Raw genomic sequence first — 21,361 nt, forward strand, 5'->3', positions numbered from 1 at the left:
TTGGGAGTTTGGGACGTTGCAGTGTAGAACTATTAGAGGTCCTTAATGTTTCCCGGTGTCTATGTTAGGTAGGCAGTCGGGAGATTGTTACATGGCAAGTCTGTAAATGGATATAGTCATATAGCTCTACAACTGGGCCGACAAAGCAGGAGTTATTAGGAGTTAGGTCTAAATCGACTCATCTTATCGGATCTTCTTTGAGAAAACTTTGGCTGAGGAGCTGATTATAGAGTTTTCAGAGGATGAATTTGTGCTATTGTATAAAAACCATGTTCATCCTAATCCCTAAGCAGTCTATCACAAGTTCACGACTCATATGCCACCTATTGTATAAAAACCATGTTCACCATCATTGGATTGTTACGAGTCAATCGAGAGATATAGCGGGCCAGCAACATGTTTAATATTTTATCAAAGGGTGTTTTGGCAAACTATCCTCTTTCTACCTTCTTCAACATCTATCCCTCCCTCACTTATCTGAGATATGAATTTTAACTTTCTAGTTTCTACTGCGGAGTATCTATCATGCCATTAAGCTTCCCATTTCTTGTATGAATTGAGTATTTGAGTGTGTCATGTACATCCTTCAGCAAAATTCTATCTTCTTGTTTAATTTGGGTAATACCTTTCAACTATTTCAAGTTCCAATTTTTATTCTCTGCTGTTCAAATTACATTCAAACTTTGATAATTACGAAGAGGGATGTAGCCAATTTGATTAAATTTTGGTGGGTTTAATATATTTTTTTTATTTATTTTTTGGGGTAGCGCTTTCAGGTGAGCTTAGAGAAGCGGCTGCAATGCCAGTGAATTCAATGAGTTGCATTTCATTGCCTATGGGGTTCATGCTTCAGGTATTTATTCAATAAATTGACAAATTTTTATTGCTATTTTGGAATTATTTGATGTTTTAAATTTCATTTTTATTTTTTTACAGTATAATTTGAAACTATGAGTAAATTTATTGTGTACAATTACCTGCTAAAATTAAAAATTCACATTACAAAACTACAAATTGTATGAATGATTTGTCTATTGAGCAATTGAGATGTTGATTGTCTAAAATATGGGTATAATATGTAAAATAATTTGAGTTATAGTAAAGAATACTAAGGAGTAATATCTAAATTTATGTTAATTGAGCAATTTTTTGTGTGTAATCTTTATCTGTGTTGCAATTTTCAATCATTTTGTAATTGGCCTTAATACAGTATATTTGTCATTTATAAATTTCAGACACCTGCCATTGGAGTTGTTTCTAATGTGAGAAGAAAGAATGAGCAAAAATTGGTTTTAGTATTGAGACGACGAAATTATGTTAATAATGCTCTCTCAGCTTCACAGATAGAGAGAGACAATATTGTGAAAGAAGACACTAAATTTAAGTCTTCATTTGACAAGTATTTGAAGGCGATGGAGTCTATTAGACTTGATAGAGAGAAGAAGAAAGTTAAGGGAGGGAGTGGCCCTGGAAAGAAGCATACTGATGTTGCATTCAGTAAAGATGTTCCAAAGCATCGGAAACGGGGTGAGACTGTTCAAGAAACGTGGCTTCAAAAGTCGGATTCTAAGGAAGGAGATAAACGCTATGAAAGGTTTAAAGGAGTTGCTGTAAAGAAAAAGGTGGGTGGTAGGGTTCAAGCAAGAAGCAATGTTGCATTCAGTAAAGATGTTCCACAGCATCGGAAACGGGGCGAGACTATTCAAGAAATGTGGCTTAGAAGGTCGGATTCTAAGGAAGGAGATAAATTCCCTGAAAAGTTTGAAGGAGTTGCTGAAAAGAAAGAGGTGGGTGGTAGGGTTCAAGCAAGAAGAAATGTTGCATTCAGTGAAGATGTTCCACAGCTTCAAAAACGGGGTGAGACTTTTCAAAAAACATGGCTTAAAAGGTCGGATTTTAAGGAAGGAGATAAATGCTCTGAAAGTTTTGAAGGGGTTGCTAAAAAGAAAGAGGTGGGTGGTAAGGTTCAAGCAAGAAGCAACGTTGCATTCAGTAAAGATGTTCCACAGCTTCAGAAATGGGGTGAGACTTTTCAAAAAACATGGGTTAAAAGATCGGATTCTAGGGAAGGAGATAAATGCTCTGAAAGTTTTGAAAGAGTTGCTAAAAAGAAAGAGGTGGGTGGTAAGGTTCAAGCAAGAAGCAATGTTGCATTCAGTAAAGATGTTCCTCACAGCATCAGAAACAGGGTGAGACTGTTCTGAAAAAGTGGATTAAAAGGTTGGATTCTAAGGAAGGAGGTAAATTCTTTGAAAGGTTTGAAGGAGTTGCTGAAAAGAAAGAGGTAAAAGGGTTCAAGCAAGAAGCAGTGTAGGACCACAGAAAGTGTTGAGCTATGTAGGATCAAAAACTGGTTTGAGCAAGAAACTTGATGTGGCCACCACTGCTTCTACAAGGACCAAGTTCATTAAAGAGAAGAGCATGCCAGTGAACGAGATGAGTGTTGATGATGATTTGGGGACGGAAAGGTTTATCTTCCAACAGTCTGAGTTGCTTAATGGTGACCTGGATGGTCCGCGAGTTTCAAAGATGATAATGGATGAAAGGATAGAGAATCTTGCTAAATGGTTGGTATTTGCACTTCAGCACACTGGCATACAAATATTCTTTTATGCATATGCTAAATTTTTTGTGCTAGTCTAGGTGCTTGAATGATCTCAGATTAATGCAATTTTAACTTAGCCCTTCCTAAGACTTGGGGAATACCTTTAAGTCTCATCGCTTGTTGTCAAAGTTGTACAAATCTATAAAATTACATGCTCCTTTCCCCAACCACCCTAGACCCTTGCATGTGATGTGAAGAGATATTAATAGATATGTGATCGTTAAGTGTTGAATTTGGTGTATTATAAGGGGAAATTGAGAAAAAAAAAAACAAAAAGGGGGGGGGGGGGGGGGGGGGGGGGCTACATGCAAGTCATATGCGATATCTGGTTTTCATCTATGGGGGTTCCTCGAATTATGTGGCATTTACTCTCTTGTCCCCCATCTAAAGAGGAGAGACTCGGAGAGCATGGGGAGTGAAAGGAAAATAAAAAGGAAAGTTTGGGAGATCTTATATTGCATTGAACCTCAAACTTCATGCCCCTAAGTAGTCAGCATATCTTTCCAACTATTAGAGAACAAACCAAAAGTAAGTTTTTTTTTTTAGGTATCTTTTTGGTTGGCATCTGGCATGATTGGCCAAATGCTATATGCAGTTAGTTTTAGTGAGTAGTAGTTCGCGTTGTGGTGTTATTTACTTATGTATTTACCTATATATGTGTTTTATCTAGATATAGTTGATGACATATTTTGTTTTTCAACCAGTTTAAATTATGCTGATATGGACATGCCAGAGTGGATGTTTGCTAAGATAATGAGAAGTGCCAGAATTAGATATTCTGATCATTCTATGTTTAAGGTTATTCAGATATTGGGTAAATATGGAAATTGGCGAAGGGTGCTGCAATTAATTGATTGGCTTCAAATGCAAGAGCGCTACAAATCCAATAATATCAGGTTTGTTTCTCACCAAGTCTCCATTATTAAGGAGTAACGGTTTAAGTAAGATGCCAATGATGAGAAAGATTTTAGAATTCGTAAAAAAAAATCCCCTGATTTACCCTTTTCTTATCTCAAAAATGGCTAGGTAAAAAAAATACATTATTGGCCCTAAGGCCCATCATGAATTATTTTCGATTTAGGCTTCCCTCTTGCATGGGATCATGAGAAAGGGCCTTTACTCTTCTGTCTTTTAGAATTATGAAGAGCTTCTTTGAATATGCTGCAATTCGGTTATAGTTGATAGCCATAGAGGTGAGGAGGGTGGTCATAAAAAAGATGAAATACAAAACTGTTCTATATGTTCTCATTCTTTGAGAGAGGAAATTGACAGTGGTAAAGCGTCTTCTAGTTTTCCTTGTCTTGTTTGGTTATTGTTTCTGTTCCCTTCTCTAGCTTCTTTACAAGATGACTTCTTGACATTGGTATCAAACATATGTTATTTGGGCCTTTGTGTCTCTTTATTCAAGCACGGCCATTCTGCATTAAGTTGCAGATTATACTGTGCCTAATGTCAGATTTGTCATATACACAATATCTATCTGACACCGAAATTTACTTCTGTTAAATCATGCTTTTAATTTTAGATATGTCTACACAGCTGCACTTGGTGTGCTTGGGAAAGCAAGACGACCTGTGGAAGCACTAAATCTGTTTTGCACGATGCAGGTATTTGTTTTTTATTGATTAAGCTCCCCAGTGTACCCGTCCCTCCACCCTCCCCAGTTGTGGTGTTTGATTGTAGTTTAAAATAATAATTTCTTCAGTATAGGGTAAACTCTGACTGATGCTTGTATTCCACTGCAGCGACACAAGACTACTTATCCTGACATCGTAACTTATCGCTCAATTGCTGTTACTCTTGGGCAAGTTGGTCATATGAAGGAACTTTTTGAAGTAATTGACAACATGAGATCTATGCTAAAGAACTTCAAAGTTGAAGATCACGGTGATTGGGATCCACGGCTTGAGCCCGACATTGTAATTTACCATGCTGTAAGTACAATAAGAGTAGAAATTATTTGTTTCTATTGTTGTACTAGTGGACCATCCTCATCAAAATTGGCATCTAGGATATATATGTTGAAATGATTGAAACAAGAAGATTAATGATGATTGTAATAAAAGAGGGTGTGGCAAAGAAAAAGAGTTTTGATGACAGCGTGATATGAAAAGGTGATGAAGTTTAAATTGCTTTCAGGTTTTGAACGGTTGTGTTAAGAGCAAACAATGGGAAGGAGCAGTATGGGTTTTGCAGAAATTGGAAGAAATTGGTCAACAGCCAACAAGCACAACATACGGACTTGCTATGGAGGTAGAATATCTTTGCTCCATTCACCTCATGAAAACATAAAAACTATTGTGCAAATATTCTGTGAGTTCAATTCTTTCTTTCTTTCTTGGTTAATATAGTTGTTTCAATAGCATATGGCTTGGGATCTTCTCTTTTGGTTGTTATCGTGGATGCAGTAAATCAATTTAGGTCTTTTTTTTAGCATGTAACTGATTTTCCATTTCAAACATGACAAGGGGGTTGCAATTATTCCCATACATGCATGTGCTCCCATTTGTCTTTGTTGAGCACACAGATTCCTGTGATATTTTGATGTCTTCAGATTGATAACATAGCTGATAACTGTAACCTTGAACCAGGTTATGTTAGCATGCGGAAAGTACGACTTTGTCTATGAGTATTTTAAGGAAGTGCAACGATTTACTGTCCCTAGTGCTTTAACATATAGAGGTATAGCCTATCATCTATTTTAGGATATTATTTCTTGAATGTTTACCTGATGACTTATTTAGTTACCACTTTGCAGTTCTTGTTAATACTCTTTGGAAAGAAGGTAAACCAGATGAGGCTATTGCAGTTGTTCAAGACATGGAATATCAGGGACAAGTAGGTCCAGCCAGTCTTTATTATGACCTCGCTCGTTGTCTCTGTAGTGTGGGAAGGTGTGAAGAAGCACTGATGCAAGTATGTAATAGTTTACATCGTATTTCATCCAGCATTCGTTCCTACTATACTCCATTTCTGCATTAAGAGGCTAAATTGTTTTTTTTTCAAGTACTAAACACATTCTCTTAATGGTATTAATTTGGGCAAATACATATACATGGACTCCTATGCTATATTAAGTCCCTAATAGCAAAAAAAGGAAAAAAAAAAATGCAAGCTTGTGCTAAATGGACATGTTAGATACTGTCTATCATCCTATGCTATATTGACTCCCTGATAGCAAAAAAATCATGCAAGTTTTGTGACACATCACAGGTCGACAAGATATGTAAAGTTGCTAGTAAACCTCTGGTAGTGACTTTTACTGGTTTAATCCAAGCCTGTTTATCCAGCGGAAATATTCATGATGCGACATACATCTTCAACTATATGCAAAAGTATTGCTCCCCAAATACTGCAACTTGTAACATTATGCTTAAAGCATATCTTGGATATGGGATGTTTGATGAAGCTAAAGAGATCTTTAAAAAGATGATACAAAGTGGACAGGAAAGCAGAAAAACCAAGAGCGGGATTGTTCCTGATGCCAGTACATTCAATACGATGCTAGAAGCTTGTATCCGGGAGGAAAGATGGGATGATTTCGAGTATGCCTATGAGCAGATGCTGATGCATGGACATCCTTTCAATACCAAGCGACATCTTTGGATGGTCCTAAAAGCTTCTGCTGCTGGAAAGGTCTGTCTGTAGCCCACATCTCTCTTTATCAAAAAATTCTTCTACAAATCCGTACTTGACTTTCTAATTAACTTCACAAATTGTGGATTCCCTAGGTTGAAGCAGTTGAAGCAACATGGAGACACTTGGTGCAAGTTGATCATATCCCGCCACCAAAACGCGTTACAGAAAGGTTCAGATTAAAAATGGAGGATGACAATCTAGTCGAAGCAGTTTCAAGCGTTGCTTGCCATCCTTCCAGTCATCAGCAGTCATATTCAAAGGAGGCATGGTTAAAGTTATTCTGAGGAAAATGCACATTGTTTCAAGAAAGAAGCTCTTGAGCACTTGATATCTGAGGTGAACAAGTCTCTCGCCAAGAGCGAGACACCAAACCTCATTTTCCAGGATCTGCTCGACTCTTGTATGGAATTTGTTAGGGATGACAACTTAGTAGCTAGTTCATCTTGAATAAACAAAGACCTTGTAAAATTTCGATGTTAGGATTTCCCTTGTTTTAGAGGAAGATGTTGGAAATTATAATTAATCACTTGTATTGATTTTATTTGTAGTATCTAACAAGGAAGGGTCGTCACTCAGGATACGGCATGCGCACCATTAACCTGTGTTAATTGTTGAATTTTCTTTTGTCTAAATTTGTTGGTTTGTGTATTGACTTAATGTGTAGTTGATGTGTATGAAGCTCCTCACATTAAGTAAATTAGCTACCGGAAACACTAATGATCACTTGGAGAGCATTCAACAATAATGGCATGTGATTTTTCTAGTGAATTGTTGTGTATTGCCTGTTACATGATAAAATGGGAATCATTTGGTTGATAGCTAAGTATTAAGGCTGTTGATATTATGAAACTGTGCAATATTGAGCAAGATTTTGGTCTATTTTAGGTAAGCGTAAGGGTACCAGGGAGGCTAGGCTTTCAACCAAGATTTTGTGGGTGAGGAGGATCAGAGTTCTTAGGAGGTTACTCCGTAAGTACCGAGAGTCAAAGAAGATTGACAAGCACATGTACCATGACATGTACATGAAGGTCAAGGGTAATGTGTTCAAAAACAAGAGAGTATTGATGGAGAGCATCCACAAGACTAAGGCTGAGAAGGCTAGAGACAAGACCTTGTCTGACCAATTTGAGGCTAAACGTGCCAAGAACAAGGCTAGCAAGGAGAGGAAATTGGCCAGAAGAGAGGAGCGTTTGGCACTGGTAAATTTATATGCAATGTTTACTTTGTAACTTGAAAAAAATGTCTATTGACGCATTTGGATTTTCTTGCTACTACGTGTTAATAACATGTGTTAACCATTCTACAAGGACCAAATGCTGAAGCACCCAAACAACCTGAAGCAGCTGCGGTACCAAAGCTGCTGCCAAGCCAACACAGTAAGTTGATTGTTCTCTGTAATTGCTCAAAAGAAAATTTCCTATTCTGTGCCTGTATATTTGATTTACACAAGTATCTAACCTGGGACCTAATACTTTGCAGAGCCAAGAAACCAAAGAAGTGAAGTGTATAGAGCTGATGAGGAAATTTAGGGTAGTCTGTGGACCTTGTTATTTTGTTAGCATAGATATTTTTTTTTTGCACCTAATATGTTTTGTGGATCTTGTTATGTTATGACTGAGATAGAGTTGCTTGATAATCCTGATACTCAGTTTGAAATGTATTACTTTCTTTTCACATGTTAAATTGGTTCCATATTATCTAGCTGAGTTCGAGTATGTGTTTTGGAACGTGGTTTCTGTTGCTGTACACGCGATAAATTATAGGAAATCCATATGGTTGTGCTTTCCTATATAGCAGTTAACATAGTACGACTATACGAGCAATCACTTTTGTTAAAGCTTAAACCCTGAGATTTCCTATTTCAGTGTAGTTGGATTTTAAACTTGCGAGGTGATATAGATTAACTTCATATCTGTTTTTTCTTTTGCTATTTTTGTTTTAAATTATTGTGAAATTGACAAGGAAGATTTCTAATTATATTAGAAGTGTTATTTTTTGTTTTGTTCTGCAGGAGTTTAGTGACATGACAACCATCAAAGCAGAGGATATTTTGTCTACTCTCCAAAGTCTGGAACTGATCCAGTATCGCAAAGGGCAACATGTCATATGTGAACCTATTAGCTCAATTGGTAGAGCACTATGAAAATGCATAGGGGACGTAGGTTCAATTCCTACATAGGTTATCTTTATAAACAAAATTAATTAAAAAAATAAAAATCAAATTCGTACTAAATTATATGAGCAAAAAAATGGTTTGAAATGATTTATAACTATAAACTTTGTTACAATTAAACTCTCATACAAACTTGTGTTTCCACATTACATAAATGAACCTACATGGGATTCGAACCCACATTTTTTGTGCATTTGCACAATGCTCTACCCTTGAGCTAGTAGGCTAACGTATTTAAAACATTCAAACACCTCACAAATGAGCATTAATTTGACAAAATGAGCAAGAATCATTTGCTCCTTTGACAAATGAGCATTATATAGTTTGCTCATTTGACAAAGGAGCATTGAATTTTTTTGCTCATTTGACAAATGATCAAAAAATAATTTCTCATTTGACAAATGAGCAAAAAATAATTGCTCATTTGACAAATGAGCAAAAAATTAATTTCTGATTTTGATCAAATTATTTGCTCATTTTTGACAAATTAGTAAAAAATAAATATTAATTTTTGACAAAATGAGCCAAAATTATCTGCTCATTTGACAAATGAGCATTAAATAGTTTGCTCATTTGATAAATGAGCAAAGAATTGTTTTGCAATTTTATAACCTGTAATAGTGGGTGTCTTTTGTATTGTTTTCCCAATAGCCAAAAGAAATAAATTTCATTAATTACTCAAAATTTTCAAACTCTGCATTTTCACACTACTCTACATGCTAATTGAGTGTAGTTTGCTCATTTCTTTGCTCATTTGTGAAATGGGCAACCATTAGTTTGCTCATTTGTCAAATAAGCAAATAATTAGTAACTCATTTGTAAAATAAGCAAACATTTCTTTGATCATTTGAAAAATGAGCAATCGATTTTTTGCTCATTTAGCAAATGAGCAAATAGTTAGTTGCTAATTTAACAAATGAGGACTCACTATCAACACAAGATAGTGAAGAGAGTGAACAATTTCACTTTGGCAGGGACGATTGGTCAAATTAAGACTCGGAGATAATTGAACGGGAAATGGAACATGTTGAGCCGGATCTCGCGTTGTCTCCTGGTCGACGATTGGGTCTTAGTGGTGATCCATATGCAGAATTTACGCAACAGGGGCTTGATCTCTCAAAGAAGAATGTGAATCATGAGGGGCGTCAAAGTGTTGGAGGGGAGGAGGATAGGCAGGATGTTGATCATTTCGGCTCTTCAAGGAGGGAAGGCGAAGTAAACCCTAGCAGGTCTTTTGGTGTTAGGGTTTCGGAGACTCTAGAAGAGGGGCACTTTCATCCACCCCCGACCAGGCCCTTTTTCGGGGGCTCAAATTTCGAGGTGGGGGAGCCTGCAAGGCAGGAGCATAGACAAGGAAGGGGTCTTGGTACTTTGTTTCACACTCTGGGTATCTCGGAATGGGCTTTATCTCCTATAACTTTTGAAAGGAGACAGGAAGTAAGTCACGGTCGGGGGGAGAAAGGGTTTCAGCAATGGGCTTTTCTTTGACTAATCACGCCCATAGTTGGCTGGATAGTCCTTAAATTATGGCTACAAGAAGAGAAGATGATTTTGAGCAGCAAATTGATGATAAGTACGCAAAGATTATTGAAGCAGGCACCATCTTGTCTTTGGGAATCCAGAATGCCAGGAGGTTGGAGATACAAGAACTGCGTGGCAATGCAAGACCTACTTCGACACCTTTTCTAAGGCTGTCAACGGCGGATTTAGCGGGACTGCGTAATCTCCCCCTCACGGAGTTCGATCCCCCTAATACGCCGGTATCTCATTTTAGCTCTTTTAACTTTACAGATTTGTTTAACTATGATGACAGTTCTAATACCAAGAAGAGAATTCGAGAGGCAGTTGGTCACAAGCCACATTCATATGAAGGAGATTCAGTTAGATATAGTGAAACTGATTATGAGTGGGCTGAAAGAAAGAGGCTCAAAAGGCTGCACAGGTGGTCGGAAAAGGGAGGATTTTCGATTTGGTTGCGAGATGAGAATGGGGGGTGTAGGTTTGCTTCGAAGGCAATCTTGGATCCGGACATGGCGAGAGAGTTCGGGGTAGACATTGACGGAGATCTGCGCATGAGGGGTAGGAACAAAAGGCCCCAGGACCATTCTTCTTCTTCTTCTGAGGCTCCTAAAAGGCAGAAAAGTGAAGAGGTGACATCGCCTTTGAGGGAGGTTAGGGATGATATGGACATTGATCTACAGTTATCCATTTTTGACTCAATCAAGCTTACTACGGAGGGTGAGGTGGCTGCTCTTATCCAGCCCCTGACAGAATTATGAACATCGTGGATTGGAATTGCAGGGGCCTAAATGACCCACACACCCTTGCAATCCCTTATCTTGTGTGGCTTTATCGTACGAAATTCCCTAAGTTTTTATTTGTATCGAAAACTAAGATGGATGTTGAATCGGCCACGTCTAGGTTAGTGTCTTTAGGTCCTACTACCACTTTTGGGTGGAATTCGGAAGGTAGTAGTGGTGGCCTTCTAGTTTTAGTTTGGTCTAATGAAGTAGTAGATTGCTTGTTTTCTTCTAAAAACTTTATCTTATGTAAGATGAATGAATCAAATGGTAGTTGGAAGTATATCTTGTTTGTTTATTGCGAACCTCAAGTTGAAAAGAGAAGGATAATATGGGAACAATTGCAATGGTTTTTAGAAGAGTTTAAAAATGTTCTTGTAATAGGAGACTTTAATCAAGTTGAAAGTGGAAGCGACAAACTAGGGGGTTCAACTAGAATTAGAGGCCTGGAGGCCTTTCTGGATTGAAGGTTCAGCAGCAATGTGATAGAAGTTCCTTTCTCGGGCTCGAAATTTACCTGGAGCAATAAAAGGGAGGGAGATGAGTTGATACTAGAAAGGCTCGATAGGGCCTATGTGACAGAGGAATGGTTTGATCACTCTCCGGATGGGAGAATTATTCATGAACCAATTGTGTGTTCCGACCATGCGGCTATTACTTATCACGACCAACCTTCAGAAATGGTCTCTAATAGGCCCTATCAAATTGAAAATTGGTGTCTTGCTTTCCCAGAAGTCAAGAATATGGTGCAGCATACTTGGAATGAGGAGGTTTCAGGGTCTTTCATGTTCCAGCTTTCAAGGAAGTTAGATAGGCTAAGGTGTAAACTCCAATACTGGTGTTTGGAACATAAAAAAGTTTGGGGAATAAATTGGAGGAAGCTTACTAAGGATCTCCGAAGCTCTGGGATGAACATCAGCTCAATTCAGGAAGGGGAGGGGTATATTCGGTAGATAAACCACCTCATCCCGGAAAGCCAACTGAGTTTTAGTTTTTGGAATCAAAGAATGAAAGCGAACTGGATTAGGTGTGGGGACTGTCCAACACCCACTATGTACAGGAGAGTGAAACAAAGGCAGTTGCATAACACAATCTTAACCCTAAGAAATGAGGAGGATGCATGGGTGGAGGGACAAAGAGAGGTTGAAGAGGTGATCTTATCCTCAATCAAGGATATCTACAACCCGGTTTTGCCTGAGAATCATGGGGAATATATAGTTCTTCTACTTCGACAGCTCGACATCCCCACTCTCTCAGAAGAGGATCGTACTTGGCTTGATAGGGATTTCTCGGAGGGTGAAATTAAAAAAGCTATGTTCGATATGCATGGCTCGAAGTCTCCTGAGTCGATGGGTTTACGGTGGATTTCTTCAAAACTTATTGGAAGGAGGTTGGAAATTTGGTTACAGATAGCGTAATGCAATTCTTGAAGATAGGAAATATGCTCAAAGAATGGAATCAATCTCTGCTGGTGTTGATTCCAAAGGTTAAGGTTCCTGAACTTGCTAGCCATTTCAGACCTATTAGCCTGTGCAACACGGTGTATAAGTGCATTTCTAAGTGCTTGGCGAACAGGCTAAAGTCGGTTCTGCCAGGTCTTATCACGGAAAATCAGCATGCTTTCATACCTGGTAGGTATATGGAGGACAATATTCTTTTAAGTCTAATAAACTCGAAGAAAAGGTCTAATTTTACAGCGGTAAAGATCGATATGTCCAAGGCATATGACAGAGTGGATTGGCTCTTTATCCTGAAAGTCCTACAAAGTCAGGGATTCTCAAACCACTGGATAAGGATGATCTCACAGTGTTTTTCGACGGTTAGTTTCAAGGCAATCATAAACAGGAAAACTAGTGATCATTTTGCTCCTAAGTGTGAGCTGAGACAGGGGGACCCTCTATCCCCGTACCTTTCCATTCAGTGTATGGATATTTTGTCACGAATGTTGAACCTGGCCGAGGATATCAAGAAAATTCAAGGTCTAAAGGTATCCCGAAGGTCTCCATCTATTTCTCATCTGTTCTTTGCAGATGATGCCATGCTCTTCTTCAAGGAAAATAAGGAGTCATGTATGTGTATCTCAGATATTCTCCATAGGTTTGGTAAAGCCTCTGGCCAGCAGCTTAACCTCCAAAAGTCTGTCATCAAGTTCTCGCCGGAGGTTGATATTGATATGAAAGTGAGTATGAAACAAATCCTTTCGATGCCAGAATCAGCTAACATGGGGATTCATTTGGGAGCTCCGATTGACATCCAAGGGAAAAAGAGTAGCTACTTCCAATTCTTGGTGGATAATGTTTCGGAAAGAATTATGGCATGGGCATCTTTAAGGCTCTCTCAACCAGCAAAACTGATTCTTATCAACACGGTGTTGGTAAGTATGTCGGCACATGTTATGAAATGTCTGAAACTCCCTCAGAGTGTTGTAAGCAAGATTTATGCTTTGATTACTCATTTTTGGTGGGCGGGAAAGGGGGATAAAGGGATACACTGGGTGAGTAGAAGTTTCATCCAACTTCCTAAGAGTATGGGAGGTTTGGGAATTAGAGGTAGTTCATTTATCAATGATGCTCTCCTCTTCAAGCAAGCAACAAGAATGCACCTTAATCCCCAGCTCCTACTTTCAAGAGTGCACAAGAGTTTCCATCCATGTGGCATCGGTAGTATCATTGGTCAGCTTATTAGAAATTCTTCAATGGGAAGAGTAAGTCTTCAAAAGGCCATCCAAGCGTTTAAGAAAGGTTTTGCTTGGAAGGTGGGAAATGGCAATAATATCAAGGCCATTAGTATGCCATGGGTCGATGGTAACATACCAACTGTTAAATCAAGTCAAACTCTTAGAGTAGCAGCAAACTGGAAAGTGAAGGATTTCATTAACAGGGACGATTATACTTGGAATGCTGGTAAAATAAAGGAGTGTTTCGACTGGGAAAGTGCGAAAACGATACTGCCAATGGAGCTCCCTCGGTCTTCGGAGGAGGATGACTTCCTTTATTGGAAATATCATCCGTCGGGAAGGTACACAGTTAAAACTGGGCACTATTATCTATCAAAAGAAGGGGAGGTAGAGAGATCAAAATTCTTAGCAAGGGATCAAGAGCTTGTAAAGCTAGTGTGGAGACTGGTCATTCAACCAAAATGGAACGTTTTTCTTTGGAAGCTCTTTCATGACGGTATAGCAGTTAAACTTAACCTGGTAAGAAGGGGAATACGAGTAGAAGCTGTCTGTGACCATTGTGGGGTAGAATTGGAAGACAGCCAACACCTCTTCAGATTCTGTATTCTGGCAAAAGAATTTTGGGAGAACAACTCCTTAACTATTTTCCCTGATTCTTCTGGATTCAACTCTTTGGAAAGATGGATCCAACATTATATCCTGCTGTTTAATAGCGAGGATGGTAAGAACAGCAACCGATGTGCTTTGTTTGTTGCAACGTTATGGGGGCTATGGAAAACTAGGAACGCAAGATGCTTCAAAGGTACACCGGGGTCGATAAGTTTAGTAAAGGAATTTATTAATCTGGCCATGGAAGATCATGAAGCATTTATACACAAGACAAGGTCAACAAATGAGTGGAGGGCCACTAAGAGAGATGATCCGATCATCCCTCCGGGATTTAACTATGTGCATCTGGGAAAGGAATACAACGGCTTTGATAATTTCATTATGGAAGTCGATGGATCCTGGGATAAAAATATAAGGCGAGCAGGATAGGATGGGCTGTTAAAACTAATCACAACGGTTTTGACCTCGATAAAGGAGGAAAACATGGAGCAACAGCGTCAGTTCTACAATGTGAAGCCTGTGCTTGCCTGGAAGCAATGAATTGGGCTCGAGAGAAAGGGATACAAGGAATTCTTATTCTATCTGACTCCATTGGTCTCCTAAACAACCTGCAGGAAAGATCTGGTAAGGACATCTCGATAGTTTGGTTATTAAAGGAGATTAGGAAAGTAGGGGCTTCGTTTCAAAGATGCACAATTTTAAAAGTCCAGCGGGATCAGGTAGGAAAGGCCAATGACATAGCTAGGAACTGCCGGATTAACCTCGCTAATTTGTAGTAGGATTGTTTTATGGTTTCATCATTTGTTCTTGTCAAAAAAAAAAAAAAAAAAAAAATTAACAAATGAGCAAACACTTAGTTGCTCATTTGTCAAATGAGCAAATAGTTAGTTGCTCATTTGTCAAATGAGCAAACATTTCTTTAATCATTCATTAAATTAACAAGTATTTCTTTGCTCATTTCATCCAAATGAGCAATCAACAAGCATATGATATTCTTGTAATAAGCAGAGTATCATCCACATTCATTCAAAAATCTCAATAATAACACAATGGAGTCCTAGGAAGCCAACTCACAGATTCGCCACATAAGTTCATGTAGGTCTGAGGTTGTTTGTCCACTTGCCTCCATTAGCATAGACTGGTAAATATACATGGAGATCAGAGGTCTCCTCGAACTATGAGAGAAAAAGGGAGGGAAAAAAAATAAAAGAGTACTATAATTGAAAACAAGGGATTTAGAGAAGTTGTGAGGAATGATCAGCAGCAGCTGACGTTTTCCCTTGAAGATAGAAATTGCACGTCGAGTATTTAGAAGCTGCAGCTACTCTCACAGACAAATCTTTCTCTGGATCATTAATCTTTGATCTGTAGTCAAAAGAAGAAAAGGCATACCTTAATAAATTTTAAATCTGACCATTAAAACAATAGTTGATGGGCATAAGTTAACTTAAAAAATCATCACATCCAAACAATTTTGAAAAGCTAAAGTAACGCCAACTACTAACCAGCTTTTGCAAAAAAAAAAAAAAAAAAAAAAAACTTTAGCTCACAATATTAGCTCACAAAATTAGTCCTCATTTTGTTATGTGGTAAGGTTTAAATTGGTTGTCCTGATATAAGTTCACTCACTGTTTCATCAAAAACATTTCTACTAGCTCTTCTATACTTCTTTAACCTCTGTCAAAAATTAACTAAGACAAATATTGTTGTGGAACAAAAGGTTTTAACAAAAAAAGAACAAAGACGACGAGAGGCAATAGAGTTTACATTCTATAAGCTACAAATTTGAATATACAACCAAACATCACCCCACAATGCAAGGATTAACTAATTTCCTTGAGCCATGTGATGCAAGCATTAGCACATCATTTACACTCCAAAAAAGTTTTTTTTTTTTTTTTTTTTTTTTTTAATGACAGATCATTTTCTTTTATATTTATGCCTACAATTCTGCTAAGGTCAATAAAAACACTTTCTTAAATATGCTAAGCAAGCTCTTATTTTCATGCCTACAATTCTATGCTTCCCATTTAAGCATTATATAATCAAAGTTTAGAATGCAACACTGATGAACCAATTATCAGTCAATAGAGCCAATTATCAATAGCAACCAAAGTAAAATTTTCTAGCAGAACAGAGCAAACATTTTTTGCAGATCGAATACATATAAGAACCAAAGCACGCATCAGTAGCATAGGAAGTTATCAAGTAAAAATAAGCAATCACATCGTCACATGCTAAATCAGTTTAATCTAAAAGTAAGTAGTAATCAGATATATAGCTGAATGAAATGAACATATACTCTCATTAAAGCAATAGTGACAAGGACTAAAGCTCTACCTTAAATTGTTATCTACAATTCCCATATGCTGCATCTCAAATATAGCGTTCCAATGTACATGTTGCAGGCCTTGATCACAATGAAGCATCATTTCATTTACTTGGTTCAGCGAGCATTCCTACCACAAGTGAAATACGAGTAATTTTAGTTACTTTCATCTAAATAAAATATTAGCAAATGACTTTTAAGAAGTATATACAAATGATATCAATTAATATCATTTTTTTGAAAATCTAACTAACATCATGGGCCCTAACATGTAGGAAGATGATGATAGTTGCTGGTTATTTCATTGTCTAGCGGTTATGTCAGAACATATAGAAATGATACCTCCTACAAACAAGACTTGCCCAGGTAACGGACAATTTTCTAGATGGCTTAGACAACATCCCTCTATGCATATTTCTTAACACTCTTCAACTTTGGCTTAGAAACATCTACTCAAACCGAGCCAAAATTAGGCTAGGACAATGTTAATTCGCTCTAGAAAAAGTGCATACTCCCTAATCTTCAACTTAAACACCAATCCAATTTCCATAAGGTATTTACTTCGAAAATCTGACCAACACATGGAAAATACATGTATCCAACAATATAACATCAAATTGCTCTAATATTACACTAATAACATCAAAGTTTATACATGATTTTTTCACTAATTACACTAACTCAAGACACACCAATGCCATTTCATATGAAATGTTCATGAATCATCACAGGCCATTCATTTTTAGTGATTATCAAAAATAATATTAGTGTACATAAAAAGATAAAGTTTTAAGTCAGACGACAAGTTCAAGAATCATCATAGAAACTCAAATAAAATGAGCAAAGTAAAATAAAATGAGCAAATAAATAATGGACAAAACGAAAGCAATTCATGATTTGTTGTCAATAAAACCAAAAAAATCCTATTTAAAATCATGCTTAATAGAAAATTTACAGAAATTGTAATCAACGTATTTTACTTCTAAAGTTCCAAAATACTAAAGAAATACATCACACAATTCTTCAATTGCTCAATTACAGTGACAAAAAATCGAAAAAATCAATAAATTGATTGTGTTGACAAGTAAAAACGCTACAAAATAAAAATCAATAAATTGTTACTTACATTCTTCGTTCATAGGTAAGAACTGGAGATTTTGCTTCGTTGTTGGGAGCTTGTGTTGAATCCATTTAGCAATTCATGATTTCTAAGGTTTAAAGTGAAATTGAAAAATATTATAAGATAACAATATTTAAAGATTGAAGCCAAAAATCAAATTATAAGTAATTATTACAGACCTAACAAAATAATTGAAGATTCAAGCTGAAAATTGATGATATTGAGGCATTGCAATCGAAGATTTATGGGAAAGAAAGGGAAAAGTTGGCTGAATTTCTAGAAAAGAAAGGGAACATCAGATGAGAGAGAGAAAAAGAATTAGCTGCAACAATTTTAGAGAGAGAAAAAGCTAGGCTAATTTTTATAAAGTTTCTTAGAGTCCATATCAGCGCATAGGTGCTATATGCATCCTATGTATATAGGAGGGCAAGGACAAAAATTTACAATCCTTGAATGTTGGTGAGTTGCACGTGACCCCGTTATTATTTGAATTGTAACGGATCCTCGTTTTTGTCAATTTCAATATTCAAGGGTTTTTCTTTCTCTTTCAGTTAGGTCCAAAATTAGTTTCTTTCTCTTCATCTCTTCTCTCTATCTCATCTTCTCTAATCTCACGAAGCGGCTCTGTCTCATTGATTGTCGGCGGGAGGTGCATAATTCGACGGCAGCGTAGTGAGGTGGTTTCCGGACAAAGATATTCGTTAGTGAGAGTATTAGTTGCGTTGTTTCACTGAAAAGTATAAGTGTACCCTGTAGTTACTGTACTCTGTTCCAATGAAGAGACTATGACGGTGGTTGCTGCCGAAGCTAGAAAAGAATTTTGGTGCGTGGTAATCGTGAGCAGTTGCGTGAATTGTATTCCGGCAGTCGTTGGTTCCTTTGATTGAAGGTATGGGCTGGAAACCGACTGTAACAATTTTGCTATGGACGCATTTGTTGGCTATTAAGAAATTTAAAAAGCAATTGTAAATTGTTTGTTGTTATGAAGTTTAGTTTACGTAATTTAGGGTTTTGTAGTGAATTTACCGATTTAGGGTTACCTATGTTGATCATTTATTTAATTGGGAAAAATTTTAGTGGGCGTGGTTCTAAAACCCTTAATTAGAATGAATTTGTTGTTATGATGTTTTAGTTTATGTGATTTACGGTTATCCAGTGAAATTAGCGAAATAGGGTTTCCTTTGTTGATCATTTTTATAATTGGAATTAATTTGAGGATGTGAAACCCGTAATTGGAATGAATTTGTTGTTATGATGATTTAGATTATGTAACGCTTTGGTAACCTCTGAAATTTGCTACCCTTTGTTGTTTAATTGTAATGAACAAGCGAAATTGTTTTGGGTGTGGTGGTAGGAGTGTTGAATTAAAGTATTTAATTTAATTTGAATCCATGTAAATGAGTGATTAATTGTGAGTTATTTGTGGAAGACGTATTGAATTATGAATAAGTGATATTGGGTTATTGTTACATTAAGAAATTATGACTGTTGTGGTATGTATATGTGAATGTAGTGGAGAAATTATATGTGAAGAGTTAAGGGTTTGTTGAAATGGTTTTATGTAGTTGGGAAATCCCATTTATTGAGCGTTCATTTGAGCTTGGCAGGAGGAAATAATGCCGAGGAAGAGCAAGGGATCAGGAATGGTGAGTTATTGTTTGTTGAAATTAAAAGATTGTGTGTTTGCTTAGTGATGGTTGTGTGTTGTAGTTGATTTTTGGTGGCAAATATTTGTGTTTGTGTAGGCGCGGTCGAAAGCCGTGAACGAAGAGGCGCCTAAAAAGTAAGCAGCTAGTAAAGGGAAGAAGAAACTGAAATCTGATCCAGTTTTTGAGGTAGAGTATTTAAAGGACTCTGATGAAGCTGGTTTTGATGATCGTGGTTATGCTGAATTTTAGTAGTGATGAAGCTGTTTCTGATGATGCTGCTTCCACATCTGGTGATTATGAGGAAGATGATGATACGGAGGACGATGGTCTAGGTAGTGAGGAAGAACCAGAATAGGACAAAGTGAGCTACCAGGATTTCCTGATCAAGTTATTGCGGGAAAAGGTTGAAAAAGGGAAGTGCAAGCGAGGTCATATTGAGAAAAGGACAGGAAAAAGGGGCAAGCTAAAGGTATGTCATGTTACATGGAAATGATAAAAGCTTATTTGTTGTGTAATACTTGGATGGAGAAATGAAATGTGTAATGTCATGTGTAGGTCGAGAAGACGAAGGGAGAAGTGGCGAAGGAGAAAGGGGTTGTCGTTAAAACCCAATCAAGAAGTACGCAGAAGGTACTCTCTGAACATTATTTGTTGAAATCCATGACATGGAAATGTCTGTTGGGAGTTCTGTGGTTGGGCCTTTGTTTAGGTAGTTGGGAAAATAAACTGAATTACTAAAGATTAATTGTAAATTGTACTTGAGTTGTGAGTTAAGTATGAATATTGTGAGTCCTTAATTGGATGTGCAAGATTAAAATCCCTTATAGAATATTCACAAGTAATTAGAATGGGATTGTATAATTAGTTTCCATTTAGCTGGTTTATATGGAAGGACAGTTTCTGTAATTTAGTTGGAAATGTAAAAAATTGAGGTAACCTAAAAAGGAATTAGTTAGAATTGAAGAATTTGAGTAACCTAGAAGGAATTTAATCGGTTAGTGGTGTTATTTTGTGAGGCTTGGGCCGGTGTCATTTGATTGAAGTTTGTCTTGTTTGAATGTAATGTTGTAGGCCCCAAATTTGCATGGTGTGAAGGCTTTTGCAACTGCAGTGAAGAAGTTTGATGACTCTAGGATGAAGCTGGTCATAGAAATGGGTTTTGGAGGGTTGTTAAGTATACCCCTGACTTTTGTACCCCAGAAGTTTGTGTACTGGCTGTTGACAAGGGTGATGGGTGATGGTTCGATAACTTTTGGAGATGAGTGTGTGCTTCCTTTGAGTCCTGTGCAGGTCGAGTACGTACTTGGGATTCCCATGGGGTCGAAGGAATTGCCGTGTACGATTCCTGAGGATAAGCAGGCAGAGCATAGTAGAATTTTGGAAAAGTTTGGGAAAAATGAACACATTTCATTAGTAGCTGCTTTGGGGGCACTGATTCGAAAGGATGAGGAAGGTAATGTGTTGTCGCTATCGGATGACGAGAAGGCTGATTTCAAGATAGCCTTTCTCATAACAACTCTAGGCTACTTATTGTGTGCTACGGCAAATACAAGCTATCTTGGGGTGAAGCTTGTACCGTCGTTATTGGTTTACGATGAAGCTGATGAGTATGACTGGTGCACTTATGTATTTAACTGGATGGTTAGTAGCCAGGAGTTTCCAAAAGAAATTTGCTCGTGATGGATATGTTGCAGGTTGTGGGGGTTGTATCCTTTTTTGTTGGTGAGTAAAATTGGGTATTTTCCACCATACACCAAAAGCTTTTTGAGTAATTTTATTAAATTTTGCAGTTTTCTCGTTTGTAATGGTTAGTTGAACTAAATCATCCATCCTGTCCATTTTTTTGTAGATTTTTTATCTAGATCACCTCAATCGCGTCCCAATGAGGTGGGGTGTGAGACCGAGACTCGAGCATGGTCCGAAGAAAAGATCAATGAGGCGGTTGGCGATGATAAAAAAAGAATCTGGGAATTTCGAAAAATTGCCGGTTAGTATTAGTTTGACTTTCATTTGATGTGGATACATCCTTGCTGAAGCTGTTCTGTTTGATTCTTTTGCAGTCTCTGGATGTAGCATATGGGGAGGAGCATCCGTTGACTCCTCGGGAGGTTCCAAAGCAAAGGGTGGAAAGAGTTGACGTACAACAGACTACGCAGGAGGTAGACGCGGAAAATATTACGCGGCTGGTATAATGCAAGTCAATGATAAGTTTAGATGTAACTCTGTATTTTATAAAATAAGTGACATGTCCTAAGGCAGT

General features: G+C 37.5%; 4 protein-coding genes across 4 annotated transcripts; all 4 read left to right on the forward strand.

Annotated features, from left to right (window-relative positions):
• The first annotated feature begins 283 nt into the window (after positions 1 to 283).
• LOC110691723 (pentatricopeptide repeat-containing protein At1g30610, chloroplastic-like) lies at positions 284 to 6,860 on the forward strand. The gene is given in 13 exon segments (XM_021868656.1): positions 284 to 853; positions 1,236 to 1,594; positions 2,099 to 2,157; positions 2,315 to 2,567; positions 3,310 to 3,501; positions 4,131 to 4,212; positions 4,351 to 4,539; positions 4,745 to 4,858; positions 5,197 to 5,287; positions 5,364 to 5,521; positions 5,819 to 6,241; positions 6,337 to 6,525; positions 6,527 to 6,860. Coding segments are annotated over 13 exon segments (2,328 nt in total). The 5' UTR covers positions 284 to 799; the 3' UTR covers positions 6,692 to 6,860.
• A 128-nt stretch (positions 6,861 to 6,988) lies between these two features.
• LOC110691678 (60S ribosomal protein L19-3-like) lies at positions 6,989 to 8,387 on the forward strand. Its single transcript, XM_021868615.1, has 3 exons — positions 6,989 to 7,019; positions 7,130 to 7,443; positions 8,256 to 8,387. Exons 1-3 carry the CDS (start codon positions 6,989 to 6,991, stop codon positions 8,385 to 8,387), a joined length of 477 nt encoding a protein of 158 aa, XP_021724307.1.
• Positions 8,388 to 12,134: 3,747 nt separating this feature from the next.
• LOC110691679 lies at positions 12,135 to 14,432 on the forward strand. The gene has a single exon (XM_021868616.1). It carries the CDS (start codon positions 12,135 to 12,137, stop codon positions 14,430 to 14,432), a length of 2,298 nt encoding a protein of 765 aa, XP_021724308.1.
• Positions 14,433 to 19,309: 4,877 nt separating this feature from the next.
• Positions 19,310 to 20,951, forward strand: LOC110691680. Its single transcript, XM_021868617.1, has 4 exons — positions 19,310 to 19,433; positions 19,515 to 19,570; positions 19,657 to 19,731; positions 20,173 to 20,951. The coding sequence occupies exons 1-4, from the start codon at positions 19,310 to 19,312 to the stop codon at positions 20,779 to 20,781; spliced, it is 864 nt and encodes a 287-aa protein (XP_021724309.1). The 3' UTR covers positions 20,782 to 20,951.
• The last annotated feature ends 410 nt before the right edge of the window (positions 20,952 to 21,361 follow it).

Source organism: Chenopodium quinoa, unplaced genomic scaffold (genome assembly GCF_001683475.1).
Source record: "Chenopodium quinoa cultivar QQ74 unplaced genomic scaffold, ASM168347v1, whole genome shotgun sequence".
Lineage (NCBI taxonomy): Eukaryota > Viridiplantae > Streptophyta > Magnoliopsida > Caryophyllales > Amaranthaceae > Chenopodium > Chenopodium quinoa.

Excerpts from the sequence above, each read along its gene's own strand:
- LOC110691678 (XM_021868615.1), top strand. The coding sequence starts at position 6,989 with ATGGCATGTGATTTTTCTAGTGAATTGTTGT. Across the intron at positions 7,020-7,129 it reads TTTTTCTAGTGAATTGTTGT|GTAAGCGTAAGGGTACCAGG; the intron begins GTATTGCCTGTT and ends GGTCTATTTTAG. Across the intron at positions 7,444-8,255 it reads GAGAGGAGCGTTTGGCACTG|GAGTTTAGTGACATGACAAC; the intron begins GTAAATTTATAT and ends TTTGTTCTGCAG.
- LOC110691679 (XM_021868616.1), top strand. The coding sequence starts at position 12,135 with ATGCAATTCTTGAAGATAGGAAATATGCTCAAAGAATGGAATCAATCT.
- LOC110691680 (XM_021868617.1), top strand. The coding sequence starts at position 19,310 with ATGAAGCTGGTTTTGATGATCGTGGTTATGCTGAATTTTAGTAGTGAT. Across the intron at positions 19,434-19,514 it reads TACGGAGGACGATGGTCTAG|GGAAGTGCAAGCGAGGTCAT; the intron begins GTAGTGAGGAAG and ends AGGTTGAAAAAG. Across the intron at positions 19,571-19,656 it reads GAAAAAGGGGCAAGCTAAAG|GTCGAGAAGACGAAGGGAGA; the intron begins GTATGTCATGTT and ends TGTCATGTGTAG.